General features: G+C 52.2%; 1 protein-coding gene across 3 annotated transcripts; it reads right to left on the reverse strand.

Moving 5' to 3' along the window:
* Positions 1–4,720: 4,720 nt before the first annotated feature.
* Positions 4,721–21,395, reverse strand: CALCOCO2 (calcium binding and coiled-coil domain 2). Of its 3 annotated transcripts, XM_068166362.1 has the most exons (12): positions 20,702–21,393; positions 18,631–18,819; positions 14,438–14,540; positions 13,621–13,754; positions 12,818–12,943; positions 12,014–12,141; positions 11,809–11,899; positions 10,100–10,222; positions 7,725–7,820; positions 7,362–7,491; positions 6,919–6,956; positions 4,721–6,015 (listed from the first exon to the last, which is right to left on the reverse strand). In XM_068166362.1, exons 2-12 carry the CDS (start codon positions 18,811–18,813, stop codon positions 5,839–5,841), a joined length of 1,329 nt encoding a protein of 442 aa, XP_068022463.1. In that variant the 5' UTR covers positions 18,814–18,819; positions 20,702–21,393; the 3' UTR covers positions 4,721–5,838. The 3 variants fall into 3 exon arrangements, with proteins under 3 accessions (XP_068022463.1, XP_068022464.1, XP_068022465.1); XM_068166363.1 differs by lacking the exon at positions 10,100–10,222 and having other exon boundaries at positions 20,702–21,395; XM_068166364.1 differs by lacking the exons at positions 6,919–6,956; positions 7,362–7,491; positions 7,725–7,820 and having other exon boundaries at positions 20,702–21,394.
* Positions 21,396–21,587: the final 192 nt, after the last annotated feature.

A 21,587-nucleotide genomic window follows, 5' to 3' on the forward strand; every position in this document is an offset into this window, starting at 1 on the left:
GTCTGTGCAGTACCCCTGCACTTGCTCTCCCACTTAAAATGTGATCAGACCCTACCAAACCCCTCTCCTTGCTGAGATTTACTGCTTCACAGCCCAGCGGAGCGCGCTGTAAACCACAACACATCCGTCTTTATTCCACAAGCATCCCTGCTTCTGTTGTTCCCCTCTCTGCTCCCCCTGGATGCATAACCCTTTCCCCTCTCCGTTCTGAATAGACCAGGTGACTCCAAAACTGGCCACCCAGCAGATGCTTCCGCAGTGCCAACTGTTCTGAGTCCCCGCTACCCCATCTCCAGCCTCTTATTTCCCTCCCTCCCCCTCCCTGCTTCCTTTCCCCCACCTCATGTCCTCCCAGTCTCGGCTGCCTGGCACATGCTGCAAGCCGCAGTCCCACCGGAGTGATATTGTGATGGAAATGAGGGAGGGGATGCAGGCAGAACTGCACAGATTTACAGCACTCTGAGGGTTTCCATTAAAATCCTTGACAACTCGTTATTTATGAGGAGACCCAACAGCTCTTCTAATATCCAGGGCTTAGACCCCCATTCACTTCAATAATGCTGCCTTGGAATAAATGAGGCAGAGGATGGAAACCAGTTCTGTTAGTATAATGGAGGAGGCTAATAGCTGCTTAGAGGAAAAACAACTGATGTAATTCTGGGACCCAATCCCTTCAACCAACACAACAATGAAGCTCGGAGCCTTCCGTGCGTTTCATGTGGTGATTTAGTTGGGCACAAAGAGGGTGACAAACAGCAGCATTTGGGTTTCATGCTGTTCTGTACCCACACAGCCCTCTCTGCTTGTACTTGCCCTCTCTGCTTCTGCTGGTGCCCTGGAGATGAGGAAATATTTCTTCACTGAAAGGGTTTATCAAAGATTGGAATGGTCTGCCCGGGGCAGTGGTGGAGTCACCATGCCTGGAGGGGTTTGAATGGTGTGTGGGTCTGGCCCTTAGGGACGTGGTTTAGTGGTGACCTTGCAGTTGGACTGGATGATCCTGAAGGTCTCTTCCAACCAAAGAGAATCTGTGGTGGAGTCACCATCCCCGGAGGCGTTCAAGAGATGTGTGGATGTGGCACTCTGGGACGTGGTTTGATGGCCACGGTGGTGTTAGCTCCATGGTTGGACTTGCCTCAGATGGAGACTGGTGTGGCTTAAATGTAATGCCCATTTTTTCCCCATTCCCTTCTCTGCTCTCATCCTCTTCCCACCATGACATGCCAAACACAGAAGCACCTCCGCTCACCAAGTGACCACAAGGTTGATCCCTCAGACAAAGACTTTGATGGCCAAACCACTCTGAGCCCTCGACGGGGCATTGTGCTGCTGTGAAGAGTTATTGATCTCTTCTGCTGTGTCTTAAAACCAACCCCACAAAGTGATTGCAGAGAATAACCACTCCATCAGCTTTCCTTTTCCTCCTTTGTTCACCTGCACCTTGTCTGTTTACATTCCTTTTGTCAGGAATGCTTTTATTTCCTTTCAGCTTCCCCTGCTCTCCATGGGAGCCTCATTAAGGTGAAGCAGCAGCACTGCCAGATGGACTCTGCTCCATGCCTCTGCCTCACAGAATAGTAGGGGTTGGAAGGGACCTCTGGAGATCATCGAATCCAACCTCCCTGCCAAGGCAGCTTCACCTAGAGAAGGTCACAGAAGAACTCGTCCAGGCAGGTTTTGAGTGTCTCCAGAGATGGAGACTTCACCACCTCTCTGAGCAACCTATTCCAGGGCTCTATCACCCTTAAATTAAAGAAGTTCCTCCCCCTCTTCCAAACCTTAGCACCGTGGGTTTGGAGATTGACAGTGCTGAAGGGCCAAATAGTTCTGCAGGAGAAGAGCAGCCCGAGAGGGGAATCTTCTCAATGCTCAATAGCAGCTAAAGGGTAGGGGGCAAGAGGATGGGGCCAGACATTTCTCAGTGGTGCCCAGCAACAGAATAAGGCAGTGGGCACAAACTGGAATGCAGGAGGTTCCATCTGAACAGGAGGAGAAAATTCTTTGGTGTGAGGAGAATGAAGCCCTGGAGCAGGCTGCCCAGAGAGGTTGTGGAGTCTCCTTTGAAGAGATTCCAACCCCACCTGGCCATTGTGATCCTGGGCAGCCTGCTGTGGGGGCCCTGCTTTAGCAGAGGGGTTGGACTGGATGATCTGGAGAGGTCCCTTCCAGCCATGCTGGGATTTGGGGATTCTGTGATATACTCAAAATAAACTCTGTGTAAAGGAGAGAGAAAGCCCAAGAGAGGATCCAGCTTCTTGGAAAGGGAAGGCAAAGGATCTGACAAAAATGAGGGGAAAGCAGAAGGACCAAGTGAAGAGAGATCTGAGGTTTGCTTGGCTGAGGGAACAGAAAATGCCACACAGCATCAGAGCAGTGATTGCTGCAGGGAAGCAAACTGGGCTGGTTCCTAAGCTGGACTAAAATAACCTCTGGAAGGGTTTAAAAAGAGGTTTGTCCCCCCAAGTGCCACTTCTTCCTTTGAGATATGAATGCCCACGCAGATGCTCCACGAGCTGGGGCATAAATTGTGCCAAACCCTCACTGCCCCTTCTGCAAGCTGATTTCAAGGTCCTTATCCAATCCATAGCAATGCAATATTGGCTCCCATCCAAAGAGTAACTAGCTCTAATTATCAGCCATTTGAGCTACTTCTGTATTAAACCATAAAACTGAGGGAGGGTTGAAGCCTCTCCTGGATTCCAAAGGCCAAATGCAGCTGCAACATAAATAATGCTGGAAATTACAAGCAAAATGAAAAACTTGGGTGAGAAAAATATATGATGCAATTTGTGCTCGGGGGGTAAATTGGTCCCTGGTTAGCCGGGGTAAGGATGGTCTGACCTGCATCAGGCCCAGGGATGTGGCTGGAAGCGCCGGGAGTCTGAGCCTGCGGCGTTATTAACGAAATGAACAAACCTCAAAGAACACTTCCAGAGGCCACCAGCCTCCGGAGATTTATGGCAGTCTGACCCCCTCTGCCGGTCACCCTCTCGCTGCCTGCGTCCCAGGGCTGGCACCGCAACGGAGCCGCTGCTATCCGTGGAAACGATAGGAGGAGGCAAGCGGGAAATGCTTGGGACCTCCCTGCGCTGTCCTGGTGAGGATTTTGCGATAGATCCCCGTGCTGTAAGCAGCAGAGAAGGACTCCAATCAGGCTCCACGCTCCTGGGGGGGGGGGGCTCCGGCGGTGGCCACTCATACCGTGGATGGGAATTGGTTTACTTTTCGTTCTGGGGTAGGTTTTAAACTCCTGTAAAGGTTTTGTTTCATTCTGAGCAGACCCGTTTTGTACCGAGTTATTTTGGGGATAAATTTTACTGGTTGCCTGTATTTAAAAAGCAAAAAATTTTCAGCAAGGCCTTTGACACCGTCCCCCATAGCAAACTGCTGGCCAAGCTGTCAGCCCATGGCTTGGACAGCAGCACTCTGAGCTGGGTTAGGAACTGGCTGGAGGGCCGAGCCCAGAGAGTGGTGGTGAATGGTGCCACAGCCAGCTGGCAGCCAGGCACCAGTGGTGTGCCCCAGGGAGCAGTGCTGGGCCCTGTGCTCTTTAACATCTTCATTGATGAGCTGGAGGAGGGCATTGAGTCCATCAGCAGTAAATTTGCTGATGACACCAAGCTGGGGGCAGGAGTTGATCTGCTGGAGGGCAGAGAGGCTCTGCAGAGAGACCTGGACAGGCTGGGCAGATGGGCAGAGTCCAAGGGCAGGAGATTGAACTTCCTCCTCACATCCAGCCTGAATCTCCCCACCTCCAGCTTCATTCCATTCCCCCTAGTCCTATCACTGCCTGAGATCCTGAGCAGTCCCTCCCCAGCCTTCCTGTAGCCCACTTCAGATACTGGAAGGCCACAATTAGGTCACCTGGGAGCCTTCTCTTCTCCAGACTGAACAACCCCAACTCCTTCAGTCTGTCCTCATAGGAGAGGTGCTCCAGCCCTCTGATCATCCTTGTGGCCCTTCTCTGGACATGCCCCAGCACCTCCACATCCCTCCTGTAATAGGGGCTCCAGAACTGGACACAGTACTCCAGGTGGGGTCTCACCAGGGCTGAGCAGAGGGGGAGGATCACCTCCCTCGACCTGCTGGCCACACTTCTGCTGATGCAGCCCAGGATCTGATTGGCTTTGCAGGCTGCAAGTGCACACTGAGAGCTCCTGTTGAGCTTTTTGTCCACCAGCACCCCCAAGTCTCTCTCCTCAGGGCTACTTTCCAGCCAGTCACTGCCCAGCCTGGATTTGTGCCTGGGATTGCCTCAACCCAGATGCAGGACCCTGCACTTGCTCTTACTGAACTTCATGAGGTTGGCCTGTGCCCACCTCTCCAGCCTGTCAAGGTCCCTCTGGATGGATCCCTTCCCTCCAGCTGTCTGCTGCACCACACAGCTTGGTGTCATCAGCAAACTTGCTGAGGGTGCACTCAGTGCCACTGTCCATGGCACCCACAAAGATGTTGAACAAGACAGGTCCCAGGACTGATCCCTGAGGGACTCCGCTTGTCACTATTCCTTTAAGGACAGACAGACACAGACATTCTTCTCCCTCTTTCCTCCACATAGCTTTTATTTTTCTGTGCTTTTGTTTAATTTAACAGCTTTGGTTTTTTCCCCTCCCCTCTCTCTTAATAAAGCTGACCCCTATGATACATCACAAAGGCAGAAAAGAACTCTAGTGAAACCTAGACTGATAAAAAGAAGTTTGTGCAGAATCAAAACAGCAAAACCCTTTGGAGTCTTTATTGCTTGAAGTAATTCTTTTAACTTGATGCAGGCTCCTTCAGATACTCAGCAGGGAGTAGTCTCACTGAGCTGCCTCAGAAACCTTTCCCAGTTGAGATCTGAAGGAAAAGAAGCTGTTGATAAATTGAGAATCCTGCAGCAGAAGTAAAAAGAGTTAGGTGGACAAAGCATTGTAACATCCCAAGGCACTTAGTTTTCAGTCACAATGTTTTGGGCTCTTCTTGATGCATCAAGGAGGTTCAGAAACTCCAAAGAGAAACAATCAGAATTTCCTTTCAGTGAGGACACCCCAAGAGGCCATTTCTCCTCTGTGCTGCCAAGACCACTCAGCTCCTGCTTTCCTTCAGGCTCCACACCAACCTTCCCTCTTCCAGAAGTTTCAGGCTTTCCTTCTCCGGAGATGGATGGATGGAGAAGACAGGGCATGTGCCTCACCATGGAATGAGCCTTGCTGCCTGCTTTACTGGAAGGACAAGCCTGAGACCCTACCCATCTGCAAAGACAGCCTCAGTGTGCCTCTTCCACTTGGCTTTACCATGGATGTGAAAGAAGAGATGCCTTCTTAGTGAAGACTTCTCAAACTTGGTAATAACTCACTCTGCATTCCAGAAGCTGAGAGCAGGTCTGAAGGTGTGACCCTAAAAGCTGACACAACCTTCCCAATCCTTGGTTAGCAATCACAGGGCTTTATTGAAGAACAAAACTGTTAAATAGAGATCAGCCAAGGGCAGGAAACTTCTGATCCCATCACTTGGATCCCTGCCTGAAAAAGCACAGCAGCGACAGGTCCAACCCTGCTCTAAAGGACCTGCAGCTAAATCACTAGTGGCAGGGTTTGGTGTCACAAGCAAAGAGTCTGATTCAAGACAAAGGATTTCAGTTTGATGACAGTGATTCAGTTTCAGGGTGTGGATGTCTGAACATGATCCATGTGTTGGGTCAAATGCTGCATGAAACAGGAGCTCAGGATTACAGCTCTAGAGGCAGGGTCAGTCCTGTCTGGGTGATCTTAGTATGAAGCAAGCTCACACAGTGATTGTGGTTTGTCCTATCCTGCAGCCTCTGCTGTCTAATTCTACAGAGCAGAGAGAAATGGAGAACTATTCCAGGCTATGGCAATAAATGTGGTCATCAAAGACCTGCTTGTCAGATTTCTCAAAGGTCTCTTTGCAGAGCGGGCACTCCAGAAGATGGCTCTGCACGTGGGCCTCGTACTGACTGGTCTCAACATCCTCAGGAAACACCTCATTGCAGATGGGGCATATCCTTAGGGAAGCCTGAAGTGCAAAGCAAAGGCAAATAAAACCAGTTGTAACAAAGTATATTCAAAGAGGGAAAAGCAGGAAAGTTCAGCAGCCAGATTATCATCATCACCTTTGGACAACTTCTGACACTTCAGTTTTCAACCATCTTTGGGCTTGTCCAAGTTAAGTGTTTTGACACTTAAAAACCCAAGAGCTTCTGGGAGGAACTTTAACCTTCCACCCTACAAAGCACTGCTCCATGTCTTTAATATGTCTCCTATGAGGACAGACTGAAAGAGCTGGGGCTGTTCAGGCTGGAGAAGAGAAGGCTCTGAGGTGACCTCATTGTGGCCTTCCAGTATCTGAAGGGGGCCTACAAGAAGGCTGGGGAGGGACTGCTCAGGATCTCAGGGAGTGATAGGACTAGGGGGAATGGAATGAAGCTGGAGGTGGGGAGATTCAGGCTGGAGGGGAGGAGGAAGTTCTTCCCGATGAGAGTGGTGAAGCCCTGGCATGGGTTGTCCAGGGAGGGGGTTGAGGCCCCGTCCCCAGAGGTGTTTAAGCCCAGGCTGGATGAGGCTCCGGCCAGGCTGATCTAGTGTGGGGTGTCCCTGCCCATGGCAGGGGGGTTGGAACTAGATGAGCCTTGTGGTCCCTTCCAACCCTGACTGATTCTATGATAAGGTATTCAGCAGCCACATGCTGCTGATTGTACCTTCAGATGCTGCCAAGAGCTGATCCTTTCAGGTCACCAAAGCTTCCTTGCGACACAGTAACCCATTCATTCAACAAATGGCCTCATTTTGTTGTCTGCTACCTTACCAGGATTCAACCAGTAAGGCTACAGAGCTCAGCTTGGAGCTTTTTATACTTCCAACCACTAATTCATATCCATAAGTCACTAATTCCCCCTCCAGTTGTGTCCATTTCACTTACTATGCCTGCAGCTCCTGCCCTCAGGTTTGCTCCTGCAGCTGGAAAAAGAAGAGGAGGAGGAGGAGGTCAGTTTAGCTGCAGCAAAACAACTAACTGAGTAATGTGCTGCTAATGAGGAGTTCTTGCAACATCAGGATGTGGCTCTGGATCTAAATCCCTACATTTAGTAGTATGGAAACTGGACATCAGCCACAGACTTAGCTGTCTCCAAGCTAACAGTCGTCTCTTGGCAGAAAATGAGCAGACAGATGATGACTTCAGCGAACTCAACACCTGGCAGCAGCTGGCAGCTGCCAAGTCATCTGCCCCAGACACAAAGCTGCCCAGAGGTGCTGCTGGAATGATGGCTTTTCTACAGCATTCAGTTTCAGAGGGAGGAGAATGTGCTGAGGCTTGAACTGCTGTGTGTTTGTGGTTTCAGACAGAAGGCCAAATCTGCTCACCACGATATGGATTCCCAAAGAGAAGGCCTCCAGCTTCAGGATTTGGAGCTTGAGAAACAGCAGGGAAGGAAGAAACCTCTTCAGCTGGGGAGAGATGCCTCAGGAGCTCATCATTCTCTTCCTTGAGTTTCTGCAAGGGGGCAGAAGGAATTTCCAGAGGCTCAGGAGACCATTGTCAGAGAGCAGGCAAACTCTGCACTAACACAGAGCCTCCAGGCTAAAGAGATCCAGCTCCCTCAGCATGTCCTGAGGGCACAGCTGGTGATCTTTTGGTAGAAGGATTAATGGGAGTGAGCACTGGACAGAGAGCTTAGCATCATATTCAATACAGGAGGACATGAGGGAGTTGTGCCAAGCTCTCACCTGATTTTCTTCATCAGCCTCCTTCTTTTTGGCCTGCAGAATCTGAACCAAATGCTTCTGCTCCTCAAGTTCCTTCATTAAGTCCTGCTTTTGTTGCTAGGAAGGAAAGGTGTCATTTGGTAAGTTTAGAATCAAAGAATTGTTAGGGTTGGAAGGGACCTCAAGGCTCAGCCCAGCCAGTTCCAAGCCACCTGCCATGGGCAGGGACACCTCACACTGCAGCAGGCTGCTCACAGCCACCTCCAGCCTGGCCTTCAAAAACCTCCAGGGATGAGGCTTCCACCACCTCCCTGTGCCAGTGGCTCACCACCCTCATGGGGAAAAGCTTCTTCCTAACATCCAATTTGAATCTACTCCTTTCTATTTTTGTTCCATTCCCCCCAGTCCTATCCCTCCCTGACACCCTCACAAGTCCCTCCCCAGCTTTCTTGTAGTCCCCTTCAGATACTGGAAGGCCACAATTAGGTCTTCTCAGAGCCTGCCCTTCTCCAGACTGAACAGCCCCAACTCTCTCAGTCTGTCCTCAGGAGAGGAGCTCCAGCCCTCTAACCATCCTTGTGGCCCCCCTCTGGACATGTTCCAGCCAATCACAAGGAACTGGCAAATAAACCAATTCTGTAATCAAAATGAAATGCAAATAAAACAAGCTCTGCACACTGGAGCTGTCACATCCAAGCTGCCTCAAGCTGCACTTCCTACCAGCAAATAACCTTTCACTTTCAGTGGGAGGCTCACCATTCCATACTTTGTCACCTAGGATATCTCCATGTCACCACTCACTCACCCTCTGGATTCTCACTGCAGCATGACCTCTGAAAGGGACATATGGCAGCCAAAAACAAAGAGCAAGGCTGAAGAGAAAAAACACCACAGGCAGTGGAAAAATCCAGCCTGGCAGGTGAGAGCTACCCCAGTCTGCCAGGTGTCCTGGTGCTGTGAGACTTGCATTGATGGTGGATAAGAAATACATCCTTAGGAATTAATCTTGGAGCTGCCTCTTGAATTAAAGGGTAAATTAGATCAGGTGGAGCACTCAGAGCTTCTGCAGCCATTCTCAAAGTATCCCTCTAAGAACCCTGAACATTTGGTCTCACAGCAGAGGTAATCACATCATCTATTTCAGGCAGCTAATTTTCAATGCCCAACTAAGAGCAGAGCCTCCAAAAGCTTCCTGAGTAGCACACACAGAGAGAATTATCTTTAGAAGGTCACTCACAGCCCTTTCACATCTTCATAAACATGAGGGAGGTCAACCCCCAGTCTCCTCTGGGTAAAGAGCCCCAGTGCCCTCAGCCTTTCCTCACAAGGGAGATGTTCCACTGCCTTCAGCATCTTTGCATCTAGATCATAGATGCACCAGAGCTGGAAGCAGCCTCTAATGATCACATAGTTTAGCCCCCCTGCCATCCCCACCATCCCCTCCCTTCATCTCCCCAGGCAGCTCCTGCTCCCTCTACGCCATTCTCCACCCGGCCTAAACAGCTCCTGCTCTACCACCCCCATTTTTGCTCCCATCCCAGAGCCAGGGGCAAGACCTTCAACCAGCCAGAGGAGCTCAGCCCCAGCAAGGAGGCCCAGCCAGCACCCGTGGAGGATGTTGGAGCAGTCGTCAATGTTGTTTCCTACCTAACCGGGGGGCCACCAGGCCCCCCGGCCTTTGTTGTCACCACCACCATCACCCAGTGTGCTCCAGGGGCACTCACCACTGAGGAGAGGAGGATCCTCCAGCCCAGATGGGCTCAGCTTGGGGCTTCTGCCTTTCCTGGTGGTGATTAAATAGGGGAGCTGGTGGGGAGGGCAAAGTGGCCACACCTGGGGTGGGAGGAGACTCTAACAGAGCCCAGGTGCTCTGGGATTTGAGGGGGGGAAAGGGGGAAGACTGTGAAACCAGTGCTGTTGAGAAAGAATGGATCTCAAAGTGATATTCAGACATGAATCATTGACTTTCAGTGATTGCTAGATGCTTCATATGGCTGGTTTCAGGATAGAAAGAGAGACTGGCCACTGGAATGGGCTGCCCAGGGAGGTGGTAGAGTCACCACCCCTGGAGGTGTTTAGGAAGAGACTGGATGGGGTGCTTGGTGCCATAGCTCAGTTGATTAGATGGTGGTGAATGATAGGTTGGACTCAATGATCTCAAAGGTCTTTTCCAACCTGGTCCATTCCACTCCATTCGTGGCTCTGTGCTGGACTCTCTCAAGCTGTTCCCTGAGGTCCTTCTTGAACTGAGGGGCCCAGAACTGGACAGAATATTCCAGATGCAGCCTCACTAGGGCAATTCTCCTAATGCTGAGCAGTTATTTGTACCTGCTCACTGCCAAAGATGCTTCAGCTTCTCCACCCTGGCTCCCCCAAGCACTCAAGGAAGTCTTTACCTGGTGAGTTCCAGTCATGCATAACTGGTGATTCTCTCCCTTTAAACCTTCAAGCTGCTCTGTCTTGTCACGAACCATCTGAGATAGGTTTTCCACTTCCTTCTCATAATTCAACACTAGAGACTAGGGAGAAAGAGGAAGGTGCAGTCAAGTGACAACCAAACAGCTACAGGTGAGGAGAAGAGGCAGCAGGCAAAGCTCTGGAACCCCCCAGCTGCTTGAACTGATTTTCTGCAAACATTTTCCCCATGAAAACCTTTGCAGGAACTGAGAATAGTTCCATGGGGATAAAGCAGAGCTGCTGTGCTCGTCAGAACACAGCATTCATCCTTCCCTGTGTTCTCTGAAGAGCTTTTTGTGTTTCAAGAGGACAGTTAGAAGTCTGGCAAGTCAGAGAACAAAGAGAAAAACAGACTCTGCAGCCTGCCCTTCTGGGTTTCCCATGTCCCAGACCTAACAACCAAGCTATTTTCAGTCTACCTCCTCCCTCCACATAGCTCCCAGCTACAAGCCTTGTTTTCACCCAGCTACTGGCCATCATTTCAGAATGTTTCTCCAAACAGAAGCTGTTTCCTGCCTGGATCCCTAGCTAGCAGGAGGTAAACAAGAATCTGATTCTGGTTAACTCAATGAGCATGCAAAGAAGATGTTTATAGGGAAGAAAATCCTTACAGTTTCTCTCAGCTCAGCCCCCTCCTAACCCTTCCTTCCAGACTGCAGCTTTCTTGAGGCTCCCTGGAGGTCAAATCAGATCAAAGTTTGACAATTTTTGAGCGCCTCTCCTATGAAGACAGTCTAGGAGAGTTGGGGTTGTTCAGCCTGGAGAAGGAAAGGCTCCAGGGAGACCTTAGAGTGGCCTTCCAGTACCTGAAGGGGGCTACATGAAAGCCAGGGAGGGACTGTTTACCAAGGCTTAAAGGTTCAAACTAGAAAAGGGTAGACTGGACATCAGGGAGAAGTTCTTTACTATAAGGGAGGTGGAACACTGGAACAGGTTTCCCAGGGAGCTGGTGGAGGCCCTATCCCTGAAGATGTTCAATGCCAGGCTTGATGGGGCTCTGAGCAACCTGCTCTTTGGGCAACAAGGCTGGTGAGAGGTCTTGAGCACAGCCCTGTGAGGAGAGGCTGAGGGAGCTGGGGGTGTTTAGCCTGGAGAGGGGGAGACTCAGGGGGGACCTTGTTGCTCTCTGCAGCTACCTGAAGAGAGGTTGTAGCCAGGTAGGGATTGGTCTCTTCTCCCAGGCAAGCAGCACCAGAACAAGAGGACACAGTCTCAAGCTGTACCAGGGGAGGTTTAGGCTGGAGGTGAGGAGAAATTTCTTTCCAGCAAGAGAGATTGGCCATGAGGATGTGCTGCCCAGGGAGGTGGTGGAGTCACCATCCCTAGAGGTGTTCAAGAGGGGATTGGATGTGGCACTTGGTGCCATGGTTTAGTAGTCATGAGGTATTGGGTGACAGGTTGGACTTGATGATCTTTGAGGTCTTTTCCAACCTTATTGAGTCTATGATTCTTATTGGGGATGTCCCTGGTGGCTGCAGGGAGGTTGGACACGATGACCTCTAGAGGTCCCTTCCAACCCAGTCCCTTCTATGACTGTGGTTTGATGATTCTCCTGTCAGGATTGCTCAGTGCTCTCTCAGAGGGAGGCTGGCTCCATCAGAGGCAGCTGATTGAAAGCAGAGGAGGAGGAGACCTCTGTGTTTGCTACCTGCAGCTGGTCCATGCGACCCATGGTTGTCTTCAGTCTGGCTTCCAGGTGGTCCTTCTCAGAGGTCACATTCTGAACTTGCTCTTTGAGTCTGCTCACAACAACAAATCAAAACACACCCTGCTTTCATGGATGGAAATCTCATCCATGAAGGCAAGGTGCTTACATGAAATCCTGCTGTGGGTCATGCTGGAGACACACTTACTGGCTCAGTTCTGCCTCTCTGCAGTCATCCAGCTCCTTGAGATGTTTATTTTCCTTTCTCAGGGAATCCAGCTCCAGCTCCAGCATCTCTGTCTTGCTCCTCAGAGAAATTAAGCTGTTCTTCAGCTCCTAAAAAAAATCATAGTGAGGTTGACAGGAAGGAAACAGAGTTCAAGCAGTAGTCCTGCTCTGAGCTGGAACAGAAACCCTCAGCCCATCTGAAGGAGGAAAATGTCTCCTTTGCCTCATGATGGCTCCTTTCAGACCCTGACTTCATTTATTCATAGAATGGTTTGGATTGGAAGGAACCTTCAAGATCATCTAGTTCTAACCCCCTGCCATGGGCAGGGACACCTCCCACCAGCTCAGGTTGCTCAAGGCCTCATCCAACCTGGCCTCAAACACCTACAGGGAGGGAGCATCCACAACCTCCCCTGGGCAATCTGCTCCAGTGTCTCACCACCCTCACTGGAAAGAATTTCTTCCTAATCTCCAGTCTAAATCTGCCCTCCTCAAGCTTCAATCCATTCACTCTTGTTCTGTCACTCCAAACCCTTGTAAAAAGTCCCTCCCCAGCTCTCCTGGAGCCCCTTCAGGTACTGGAATGCTGCTCTGAGGTCTTCCTGGAGATTCCCCTTCTCCAGGCTGAACAACCCCAACTCTCTCAGCCTGTCCCCACAGGGGAGGCTCTCCAGCTCTATGATCATCTTCATTTTTTCCTGGAACAAGACCTGACTGAGTCCCTCTTCATCTTTCAGATTTAAAGCTTCTGACTAATTATGTTAAATTTCTGGGGGGTTTTGACCTGTGTCTTCTGGAGCTCTTCCTGCAGACCAAGGTTTTGTTTCTGGAGACTTGTACAACTTGCTTTCAGGTCCTCATTTTCTTGAAGCAAAGTTTTGTTTTGTTGTTTAAGCTCCTCCACTTCTCCCTGCCAAGCAATGACATTGTCTGCTCACCACAGAAGCACTGAAATGTTACATTTCAAATAGCACAGCATGAAGAGTAAAGAAAGATGAGCTCTGCAAAAGGCAACACCATGTAATCCCTCCTTGTGCTTTCACTCCTAACACAGACCAGACTGCTGCTTCACTCTGCCCAGTCTGTCCAGAGCTGACCATCAGCTCAATTCTTGGACCTTCAGCACATACTGCCCCTGATCTCTGGAGACAGAATCATGCAACTGTTTTGGTTGGAAAAGATCATGGAGTTCAATCATTCCCTGACTCTACCAAGGCTGGTGCTAAACTGTGTCTCCAGGGACAGGGCCTCAACCACATCCCTGGGCAACCTACTCCAGTGTTTCACCACCCTCATTGTGAAGAGCTTCTTCCTGATGTCCAACCTAAACCCACCCTACTCTGGTTTCAAACCATTGCCCCTTGTCCTGTCCCCACAGGGCCCTTCTGAACAGCTCCTCCCCAGCCTTCCTGTAGGTCCCCTTCAGATACTGAAATGCAGTTCTAAGGTCTCCATGGAACCTTCTCTTCTCCAGGCTGAGCAGCCCCAACTCCTTCAGCCTGTCTTCACAGGAGAGGTCCCAATCAGCAGTGAGGACATGCCAGTATAAGCAGAGCACTAGAAAGCAGGGACAGAGGGGACACTGACCTGTGTGGTGACCACCAGGATATCGTCCTCAGTCTCTGCTCTGAACTGGAAAGGGACACTGGCTCCCCGGACCACCCCATCCTGGTCCACGTAGCAGAACTGGTAGTACTCATCATCCTTTGGTAGGTAGTAAGCTTCAGGCAGACACAACAACCATGTGCAGCTACTCATTATCTAAGTCATCATTCACAGACTCATAGAATGGGTTGGGTTGGAAGGGGCCTTCAAGATCAGCTAGCTCCAACCCCCTGCCATGGGCAAGGACCCCTCCCACCAGCCCAGGCTGCTCACGGCCTCAGCATCAAAGTGAGACAACAGACATTCCAGTTCAGTGGTGTCCCTGCAGGCCACAGACAGCAGCAGCCAGGGTGGTAGAATTGAGCAGATTCACAGTGTGGTGACTGTGGGATTTGAGATGTGTCTCCCCCAAAGCATGATTCTGTCCTCCAATTCTGACTGTGGTGCCAGCAAAGGTGGTGGTGGTGGGGGCTCTGAGGGGGCTCTGTGTGTGTGCCCCTGGGGGTGCACTTGCACAGGCACCCCTAGAATCAAAGGAGCATACAACTGTTTTGGTGGGAAAAGACCTCTAAGATCATCAAGCCCAACCATGAACTTCAGACCACCATGGCCACTAAACCATGTCCCCAGCTGCCATGGGCACACATATCCTGACCACCTGCAGGGATGGTGACTCCACCCCCTCCTTAGGCAGCCTCTTCCAACGCCTGACCACCCTTGCAGCAACAACATTCTTCCTAATGTCCAACCTAAACCTCCCCTGGTGCAATTCCAGGCCATTTCCCTGAGGGGAACTCACCTTTGAACTGGATCTGCTGCTGCACACTGGTGTCCCTGGGGGTGTCACTGGGCACAGGAGCCCACATGAAGGTGTAATATTCCCTGGTCGTCTTCCATCCCACCTGCAGCAGCAAAATTGTTACATGACATAGAGCCATTAAGACTGGAAAAGACCTCTAAGATCAGCAAGCCCAACTTGCTACCCAATGCCTCTGTGGTCACCAGACCATGTCCCAAAGTGCCACATCTACTAGATTTTGAACACCCCCAGGAATGGTGACTCCCTGGGCAGCTTGTGCCAGTGCCTGACCACTACTGCAGGAAAAGAAATTCTTCCTATTATCCAATCTGAGCTTCCCCTGGTGCAGCTTGAGACCAACATCACACAGTCCCCCTTTATCCTCTGGTACTGGGACTGCATTTCCACCTGGATCAGGACTTCTGCATCACTATCCTGACTTCTGAGAGTTGTGGTCTGTGCAGGAAAGGATAATCAGAGTGTTTGGCTGGTCCTGAAGCTGGTGAGGGGACAACAGGCCTGGCACTTGGTCCTAACCATAATTAAAGATGTTCCATTACACAAGGACACTACTAAAATAATTCCCCAACCTTGCCTTAGCTAAGCCCAAGCTGTTTCCTTCTCGCTCCAGCAAAGCCCAAGCTCTTTCCTTCTCGCTCCAGCAAAGACCAAGCTCTTTCCTTCTCGCTCCAAAGCCCAAGCTCTTTCCTTCTCGCTCCAGCAAAGCCCAAGCTGTTTCCTTCTCGCTCCAGCAAAGCCCAAGCTCTTTCCTTCTCACTCCAGCAAAGCCCAAGCTGTTTCCTTCTCGCTCCAGCTAAGCCCAAGCTGTTTCCTTCTCGCTCCAGCTAAGCCCAAGCTCTTTCCTTCTCGCTCCAGCAAAGCCCAAGCTGTTTGCTTCTCACTCCAGCAAAGCCCAAGCTGTTTGCTTCTCACTCCAGCAAAGCCCAAGCTGTTTCCTTCTCACTCCAGCAAAGACCAAGCTCTTTCCTTCTCGCTCCAAAGCCCAAGCTGTTTCCTTCTCGCTCCAGCAAAGCCCAAGCTCTTTCCTTCTCGCTCTAGCTAAGCCCAAGCTCTTTCCTTCTCGCTCCAGCAAAGCCCAAGCTCTTTCCTTCTCGCTCCAGCTAAGCCCAAGCTCTTTCCTTCTCGCTCCAGCAAAGCCCAAGCTGTTTCCTTCTCGCTCCAGCAAAGCCCAAGCTGTTTCCTTCTCGCTCCAGCTAAGCCCAAGCTGTTTCCTTCTCGCTCCAGCTAAGCCCAAGCTCTTTCCTTCTCGCTCCAAAGCCCAAGCTCTTTCCTTCTCGCTCCAGCTAAGCCCAAGCTGTTTGCTTCTCACTCCAGCAAAGCCCAAGCTCTTTCCTTCTCGCTCCAGCAAAGCCCAAGCTCTTTCCTTCTCGCTCCAGCAAAGCCCAAGCTCTTTCCTTCTCGCTCTAGCTAAGCCCAAGCTCTTTCCTTCTCGCTCCAGCAAAGCCCAAGCTCTTTCCTTCTCGCTCCAGCAAAGCCCAAGCTCTTTCCTTCTCGCTCCAGCAAAGCCCAAGCTCTTTCCTTCTCGCTCCAGCAAAGCCCAAGCTCTTTCCTTCTCACTCCAGCAAAGCCCAAGCTCTTTCCTTCTCGCTCCAGCTAAGCCCAAGCTCTTTCCTTCTCGCTCCAAAGCCCAAGCTCTTTCCTTCTCGCTCCAGCTAAGCCCAAGCTGTTTGCTTCTCGCTCCAGCTAAGCCCAAGCTCTTTCCTTCTCGCTCTAGCTAAGCCCAAGCTGTTTGCTTCTCACTCCAGCAAAGCCCAAGCTGTTTCCTTCTCGCTCCAGCTAAGCCCAAGATGTTTCCTTCTCACTCCAGCAAAGCCCAAGCTCTTTCCTTCTCGCTCCAGCAAAGCCCAAGCTCTTTGCTTCTCACTCCAGCAAAGCCCAAGCTCTTTCCTTCTCGCTCCAGCAAAGCCCAAGCTGTTTCCTTCTCACTCCAGCAAAGACCAAGCTCTTTCCTTCTCGCTCCAAAGCCCAAGCTGTTTCCTTCTCGCTCCAGCAAAGCCCAAGCTCTTTCCTTCTCGCTCTAGCTAAGCCCAAGCTCTTTCCTTCTCGCTCCAGCAAAGCCCAAGCTCTTTCCTTCTCGCTCCAGCTAAGCCCAAGCTCTTTCCTTCTCGCTCCAGCTAAGCCCAAGCTGTTTGCTTCTCGCTCCAGCTAAGCCCAAGCTCTTTCCTTCTCGCTCTAGCTAAGCCCAAGCTGTTTGCTTCTCACTCCAGCAAAGCCCAAGCTGTTTCCTTCTCGCTCCAGCTAAGCCCAAGATGTTTCCTTCTCACTCCAGCAAAGCCCAAGCTCTTTCCTTCTCGCTCCAGCAAAGCCCAAGCTCTTTCCTTCTCACTCCAGCAAAGCCCAAGCTCTTTCCTTCTCGCTCCAGCTAAGCCCAAGCTCTTTCCTTCTCGCTCCAGCAAAGCCCAAGCTCTTTCCTTCTCGCTCCAGCTAAGCCCAAGCTCTTTCCTTCTCGCTCTAGCTAAGCCCAAGCTGTTTGCTTCTCACTCCAGCAAAGCCCAAGCTCTTTCCTTCTCGCTCCAGCTAAGCCCAAGCTCTTTGCTTCTCACTCCAGCAAAGCCCAAGCTCTTTCCTTCTCGCTCCAGCAAAGCCCAAGCTCTTTCCTTCTCGCTCCAGCTAAGCCCAAGCTTTTTGCTTCTCGCTCCAGCAAAGCCCAAGCTCTTTCCTTCTCGCTCCAGCAAAGCCCAAGCTCTTTCCTTCTCGCTCCAGCTAAGCCCAAGCTCTTTCCTTCTCGCTCTAGCTAAGCCCAAGCTGTTTGCTTCTCACTCCAGCAAAGCCCAAGCTCTTTCCTTCTCGCTCCAGCTAAGCCCAAGCTCTTTGCTTCTCACTCCAGCAAAGCCCAAGCTCTTTCCTTCTCGCTCCAGCAAAGCCCAAGCTCTTTCCTTCTCGCTCTAGCTAAGCCCAAGCTGTTTGCTTCTCACTCCAGCTAAGCCCAAGCTCTTTCCTTCTCACTCCAGCAAAGCCCAAGCTGTTTCCTTCTCGCTCCAGCTAAGCCCAAGCTCTTTCCTTCTCGCTCCAGCTAAGCCCAAGCTCTTTCCTTCTCGCTCCAGCTAAGCCCAAGCTCTTTCCTTCTCACTCCAGCAAAGCCCAAGCTGTTTCCTTCTCACTCTAGCTAAGCCCAAGCTCTTTCCTTCTCACTCCAGCAAAGCCCAAGCTGTTTCCTTCTCGCTCCAGCAAAGCCCAAGCTGTTTGCTTCTCGCTCTAGCAAAGCCCAAGCTGTTTCCTTCTCGCTCCAGCTAAGCCCAAGCTGTTTCCTTCTCGCTCCAGCTAAGCCCAAGCTGTTTCCTTCTCGCTCCAGCTAAGCCCAAGCTGTTTCCTTCTCGCTCCAGCTAAGCCCAAGCTGTTTGCTTCTCGCTCTAGCTAAGCCCAAGCTGTTTGCTTCTCGCTCTAGCAAAGCCCAAGCTCTTTCCTTCTCGCTCCAGCAAAGCCCAAGCTGTTTGCTTCTCACTCCAGCTAAGCCCAAGCTGTTTCCTTCTCACTCCAGCAAAGCCCAAGCTCTTTCCTTCTCGCTCTAGCAAAGCCCAAGCTGTTTGCTTCTCGCTCTAGCTAAGCCCAAGCTGTTTCCTTCTCGCTCCAGCAAAGCCCAAGCTCTTTCCTTCTCGCTCTAGCAAAGCCCAAGCTGTTTGCTTCTCGCTCTAGCTAAGCCCAAGCTCTTTCCTTCTCGCTCTAGCAAAGCCCAAGCTGTTTGCTTCTCGCTCTAGCTAAGCCCAAGCTGTTTCCTTCTCGCTCCAGCAAAGCCCAAGCTCTTTCCTTCTCGCTCTAGCTAAGCCCAAGCTCTTTGCTTCTCGCTCCAGCAAAGCCCAAGCTGTTTCCTTCTCGCTCTAGCAAAGCCCAAGCTGTTTCCTTCTCGCTCCAGCAAAGCCCAAGCTCTTTCCTTCTCGCTCTAGCAAAGCCCAAGCTGTTTCCTTCTCGCTCCAAAGCCCAAGCTGTTTCCTTCTCGCTCCAGCAAAGCCCAAGCTGTTTCCTTCTCGCTCCAGCAAAGCCCAAGCTCTTTCCTTCTCGCTCCAGCTAAGCCCAAGCTCTTTCCTTCTCACTCCAGCAAAGCCCAAGCTCTTTCCTTCTCGCTCCAGCTAAGCCCAAGCTCTTTCCTTCTCACTCCAGCAAAGCCCAAGCTCTTTGCTTCTGCCTGCTGCTGCCTCCTCATACTTGGCACATCTGGCTTCCCCGGATTCACTCACCCGGAAGATGCCCACCCAGTCCTTCCCACGAGGAATGATGTTCTGGGTGAGGGTGTAGTAACAGGTGACATCTCCTCCAGGAACATAAAACTTCTCCACGTTGTTAAAGATGACCTGGGAGAAGTTGCAGTTGTCTAAGAAGACAGCTGAAGTGGGAGGCTCATCCGAGGTCTCATCCATCATGGCAGTCTACAAGAGGAAAGAAGCAGTGGATTGTATTGAGGAGAGGCAGTGGTGCCTCACAGCAGCAGGAGGGTGTTGTTGGCAGTGGTGCCTCACAGCAGCAGGAGGATGTTGTTGGCAGTGGTGCCTCACAGCAGCAGGAGGATGTTGCTGCCTGCTGCTGGGTTCTGCTGTGGCTGCATCCATCAGAACAGTGCCCACACTGCCTGGAGCTGAAGCAGGGCTAGAATCAGAGCACTAAATCAGCCTCTTTGCCACTATGTCCTGCAGGCAGCCAAGCTCCAGCCCTGGCAGTCTGTCAAGGGGCACATCACTGCTGAGGAAACCCTGCTGCCAATCCTGGAGAGTTTACTTCCAGGAATCCAAAGCAGAGCCTTCCAAGCTGATCTCGGTGACAGCAGCAATGAGCAAAGGCTGACCTCAGGAGAGAGGCTATGGTCCATTCCTTGGGACATCCACAGCTGCAGTTTTACTTCCAGTTATTTCAGTAAAGCACAGAAAACAGCATGTGAATCATCTCAGCCTCACTCTTTATCTGCCTGACATCAAACTCTCCTATCCTGCCATCAAACTCTCCTATCCTGCCATCAAACTCTCCTATCCTGACATGCCCATGGACCTCTTGATAGCCACCAGAGAGAAACAAAGGACAGCACCTTAACCACGTTATTGCATCACTTTGGGACAAGGGTTACAAGGAAGTTGAAAAGAAAATCATAGAATGGTTTGGGTTGGAAGGGACCTTTAAAATCAAGTTCCACCCTCCTGCCGTGGCCAGGCACACCTCCTGCTAGAGCAGGTCGCTCAAAGCCTCATCCTGCCTGCTCTTCAACACTTCCATGCCTGGAGGCAACAACACAGTGTATTCTGCTGCCAAAAAAACCCCAACAAAACATATTAAAAGAGATGTTTTGGGAGAAAATAACGAACTGGAATGCAAACAAACCATGCCCAGCCTGCTGATGGCAGAGGAAACGACGCCGGGCCGTAGAGGCGGGGAGGACATCTGATCAACGCTCCTATTTTTGTTACCCAACACCTCGTAAGTCATCGAGGAGGGAAGGAGGGGCCCCGTGGGGCTGCTGTCGCCCCAGGGGCCAGGGGCAGCCACTCCTCAGGAGTGTTGCTGCTGGGGCCGAGCTCAGGAGGGATCGGTACAGCTGACACGGAGGCAAACGGAATCAGTCACCGCTCCCTCCGGTGTTCACGGGCCACCCTCTCCCCGGGGACCTTGTGAGCTTTTATCTTTTCTCTCGCTGTTGCTGTTTCCTTCTCTCATTAACCGGCAGCGCCCCAGTGATGGGATCTCAGGTAGTGACAGGACTAGGGGGAATGGAATGAAGCTGGAGGTGGGGAGATTCAGGCTAGATGTGAGGAGGAGGTTCTTCACCATGAGAGTGGTGAAACCCTGGAATGTGTTGTCCAGGGAGGTGGTCGAGGCCCCGTCCCTGGGGGTGTTTAAGCCCAGGCTGGATGAGGCTCTGGGCAGCCTGATCTAGTGTGGGGTGTCCCTGCCCATGGCAGGGGGGTTGGAACTAGATGATCCTTGTGGTCCCTTCCAACCCTGAATGAAACTATGAAAACCGCGGACCTGCCCCTCCCAAAATGACAACTTCCAGCCGCGATCGGACACCAGGACACCGCCCCCCCGATGCACCACGGGGCACCCCGTTAGTACTGGGGTGCGTAGGATCCCAGGTGGACTCGGCTGCTCCTCCCCCGAACCGGGAAATGAAAGTGAAAGTGTGGCCACCGCTCCGCAGGAGGGCAGCCCCGCATCCCGTTCCTCCGCCCCGGCCCGGCCTCCCGTACGGCCCCCAGTGGGAAACATCAGACTCCAAGAGGGGCATACCGGGCCCCACCGGCACCGCCCCCCCGCCTCACTCACCGAGAGGGCACGGCTGGACACCTCCGGCACTGCGAGGAGAAGGCGGAGAAGCAGGAAAAGGCGGAGCCCTCCCCTTGTTGCCCCGCCCGGGAAACCTCCCCCTGGGCGGCCCCGACCGCCTCGGTGGGACCCGGAATTGGGTGCGGGAGTGACCCTCAGCCCCGGGACCGCCCTTCCGCGTCCGCGTTCTTTCTGCGGGGAGGGCGGAAAGCGGGAGCGCCGCTGTCGATGGTCTTGGGCCGCCAGGCTCGGGAAGGGGGTGCACGAAAGCTCGCATTGCTTGGCAAAGCGGGGACTGAACCTCCTGGTCACAAGCCACGGTGCCGGGAGGGTCCTTCCAACAGCTCTCCTCCTCCGTGGGCGGGACACGGTGGCCCCGGGTGAGCCCGCCTCCCTGCGGCTCACACAGCGGCGGTCCCCAACAGTCGAGGCTGCCGGTAACGTGACAAGGAGCCCCTGCACCACGGCCGGCCGCCAGTTTTCTCTCCCGAGGGCGGCGGCATCAAACCTCGGTTCCAGCCACGGCTGAAACGGACTCTTTAATAAACGACAGGAAAAGGCCTAAAGGTTCAAAGCATTTGGGAGCGAGACCAGAGGAGGGCGAGTGCCGGCAGGGGCGCAGCAGCCGCCAGCGCACCGGAGAGAGCGGTTGGGCCTTCCCGCCGTGATCATCGCCCCGCCTCTACGGTCACCTCTATGGTGCAAGGAACTGCCCAGAGCGCCCCATGGCTCCCTGGGAGACCGCTAAGCCCTCTAGCCAATCAGCAAGCAGGCAGGGGAAATAATCAGCCAATGGCAACCCAGATCGGGACACGGCCCTCCTGCCGCGTTGCACTGTCCCGGATGCTGGTAGGAGGGGCTTGCTCAGCCGCAGCCAATAGGGAGC

The sequence above is a fragment of the Melanerpes formicivorus genome, unplaced genomic scaffold (assembly GCF_026170545.1).
Source record: "Melanerpes formicivorus ecotype bairdi unplaced genomic scaffold, bMelFor1.0.p_v2 SCAF_100, whole genome shotgun sequence".
Classification (NCBI taxonomy): domain Eukaryota; kingdom Metazoa; phylum Chordata; class Aves; order Piciformes; family Picidae; genus Melanerpes; species Melanerpes formicivorus.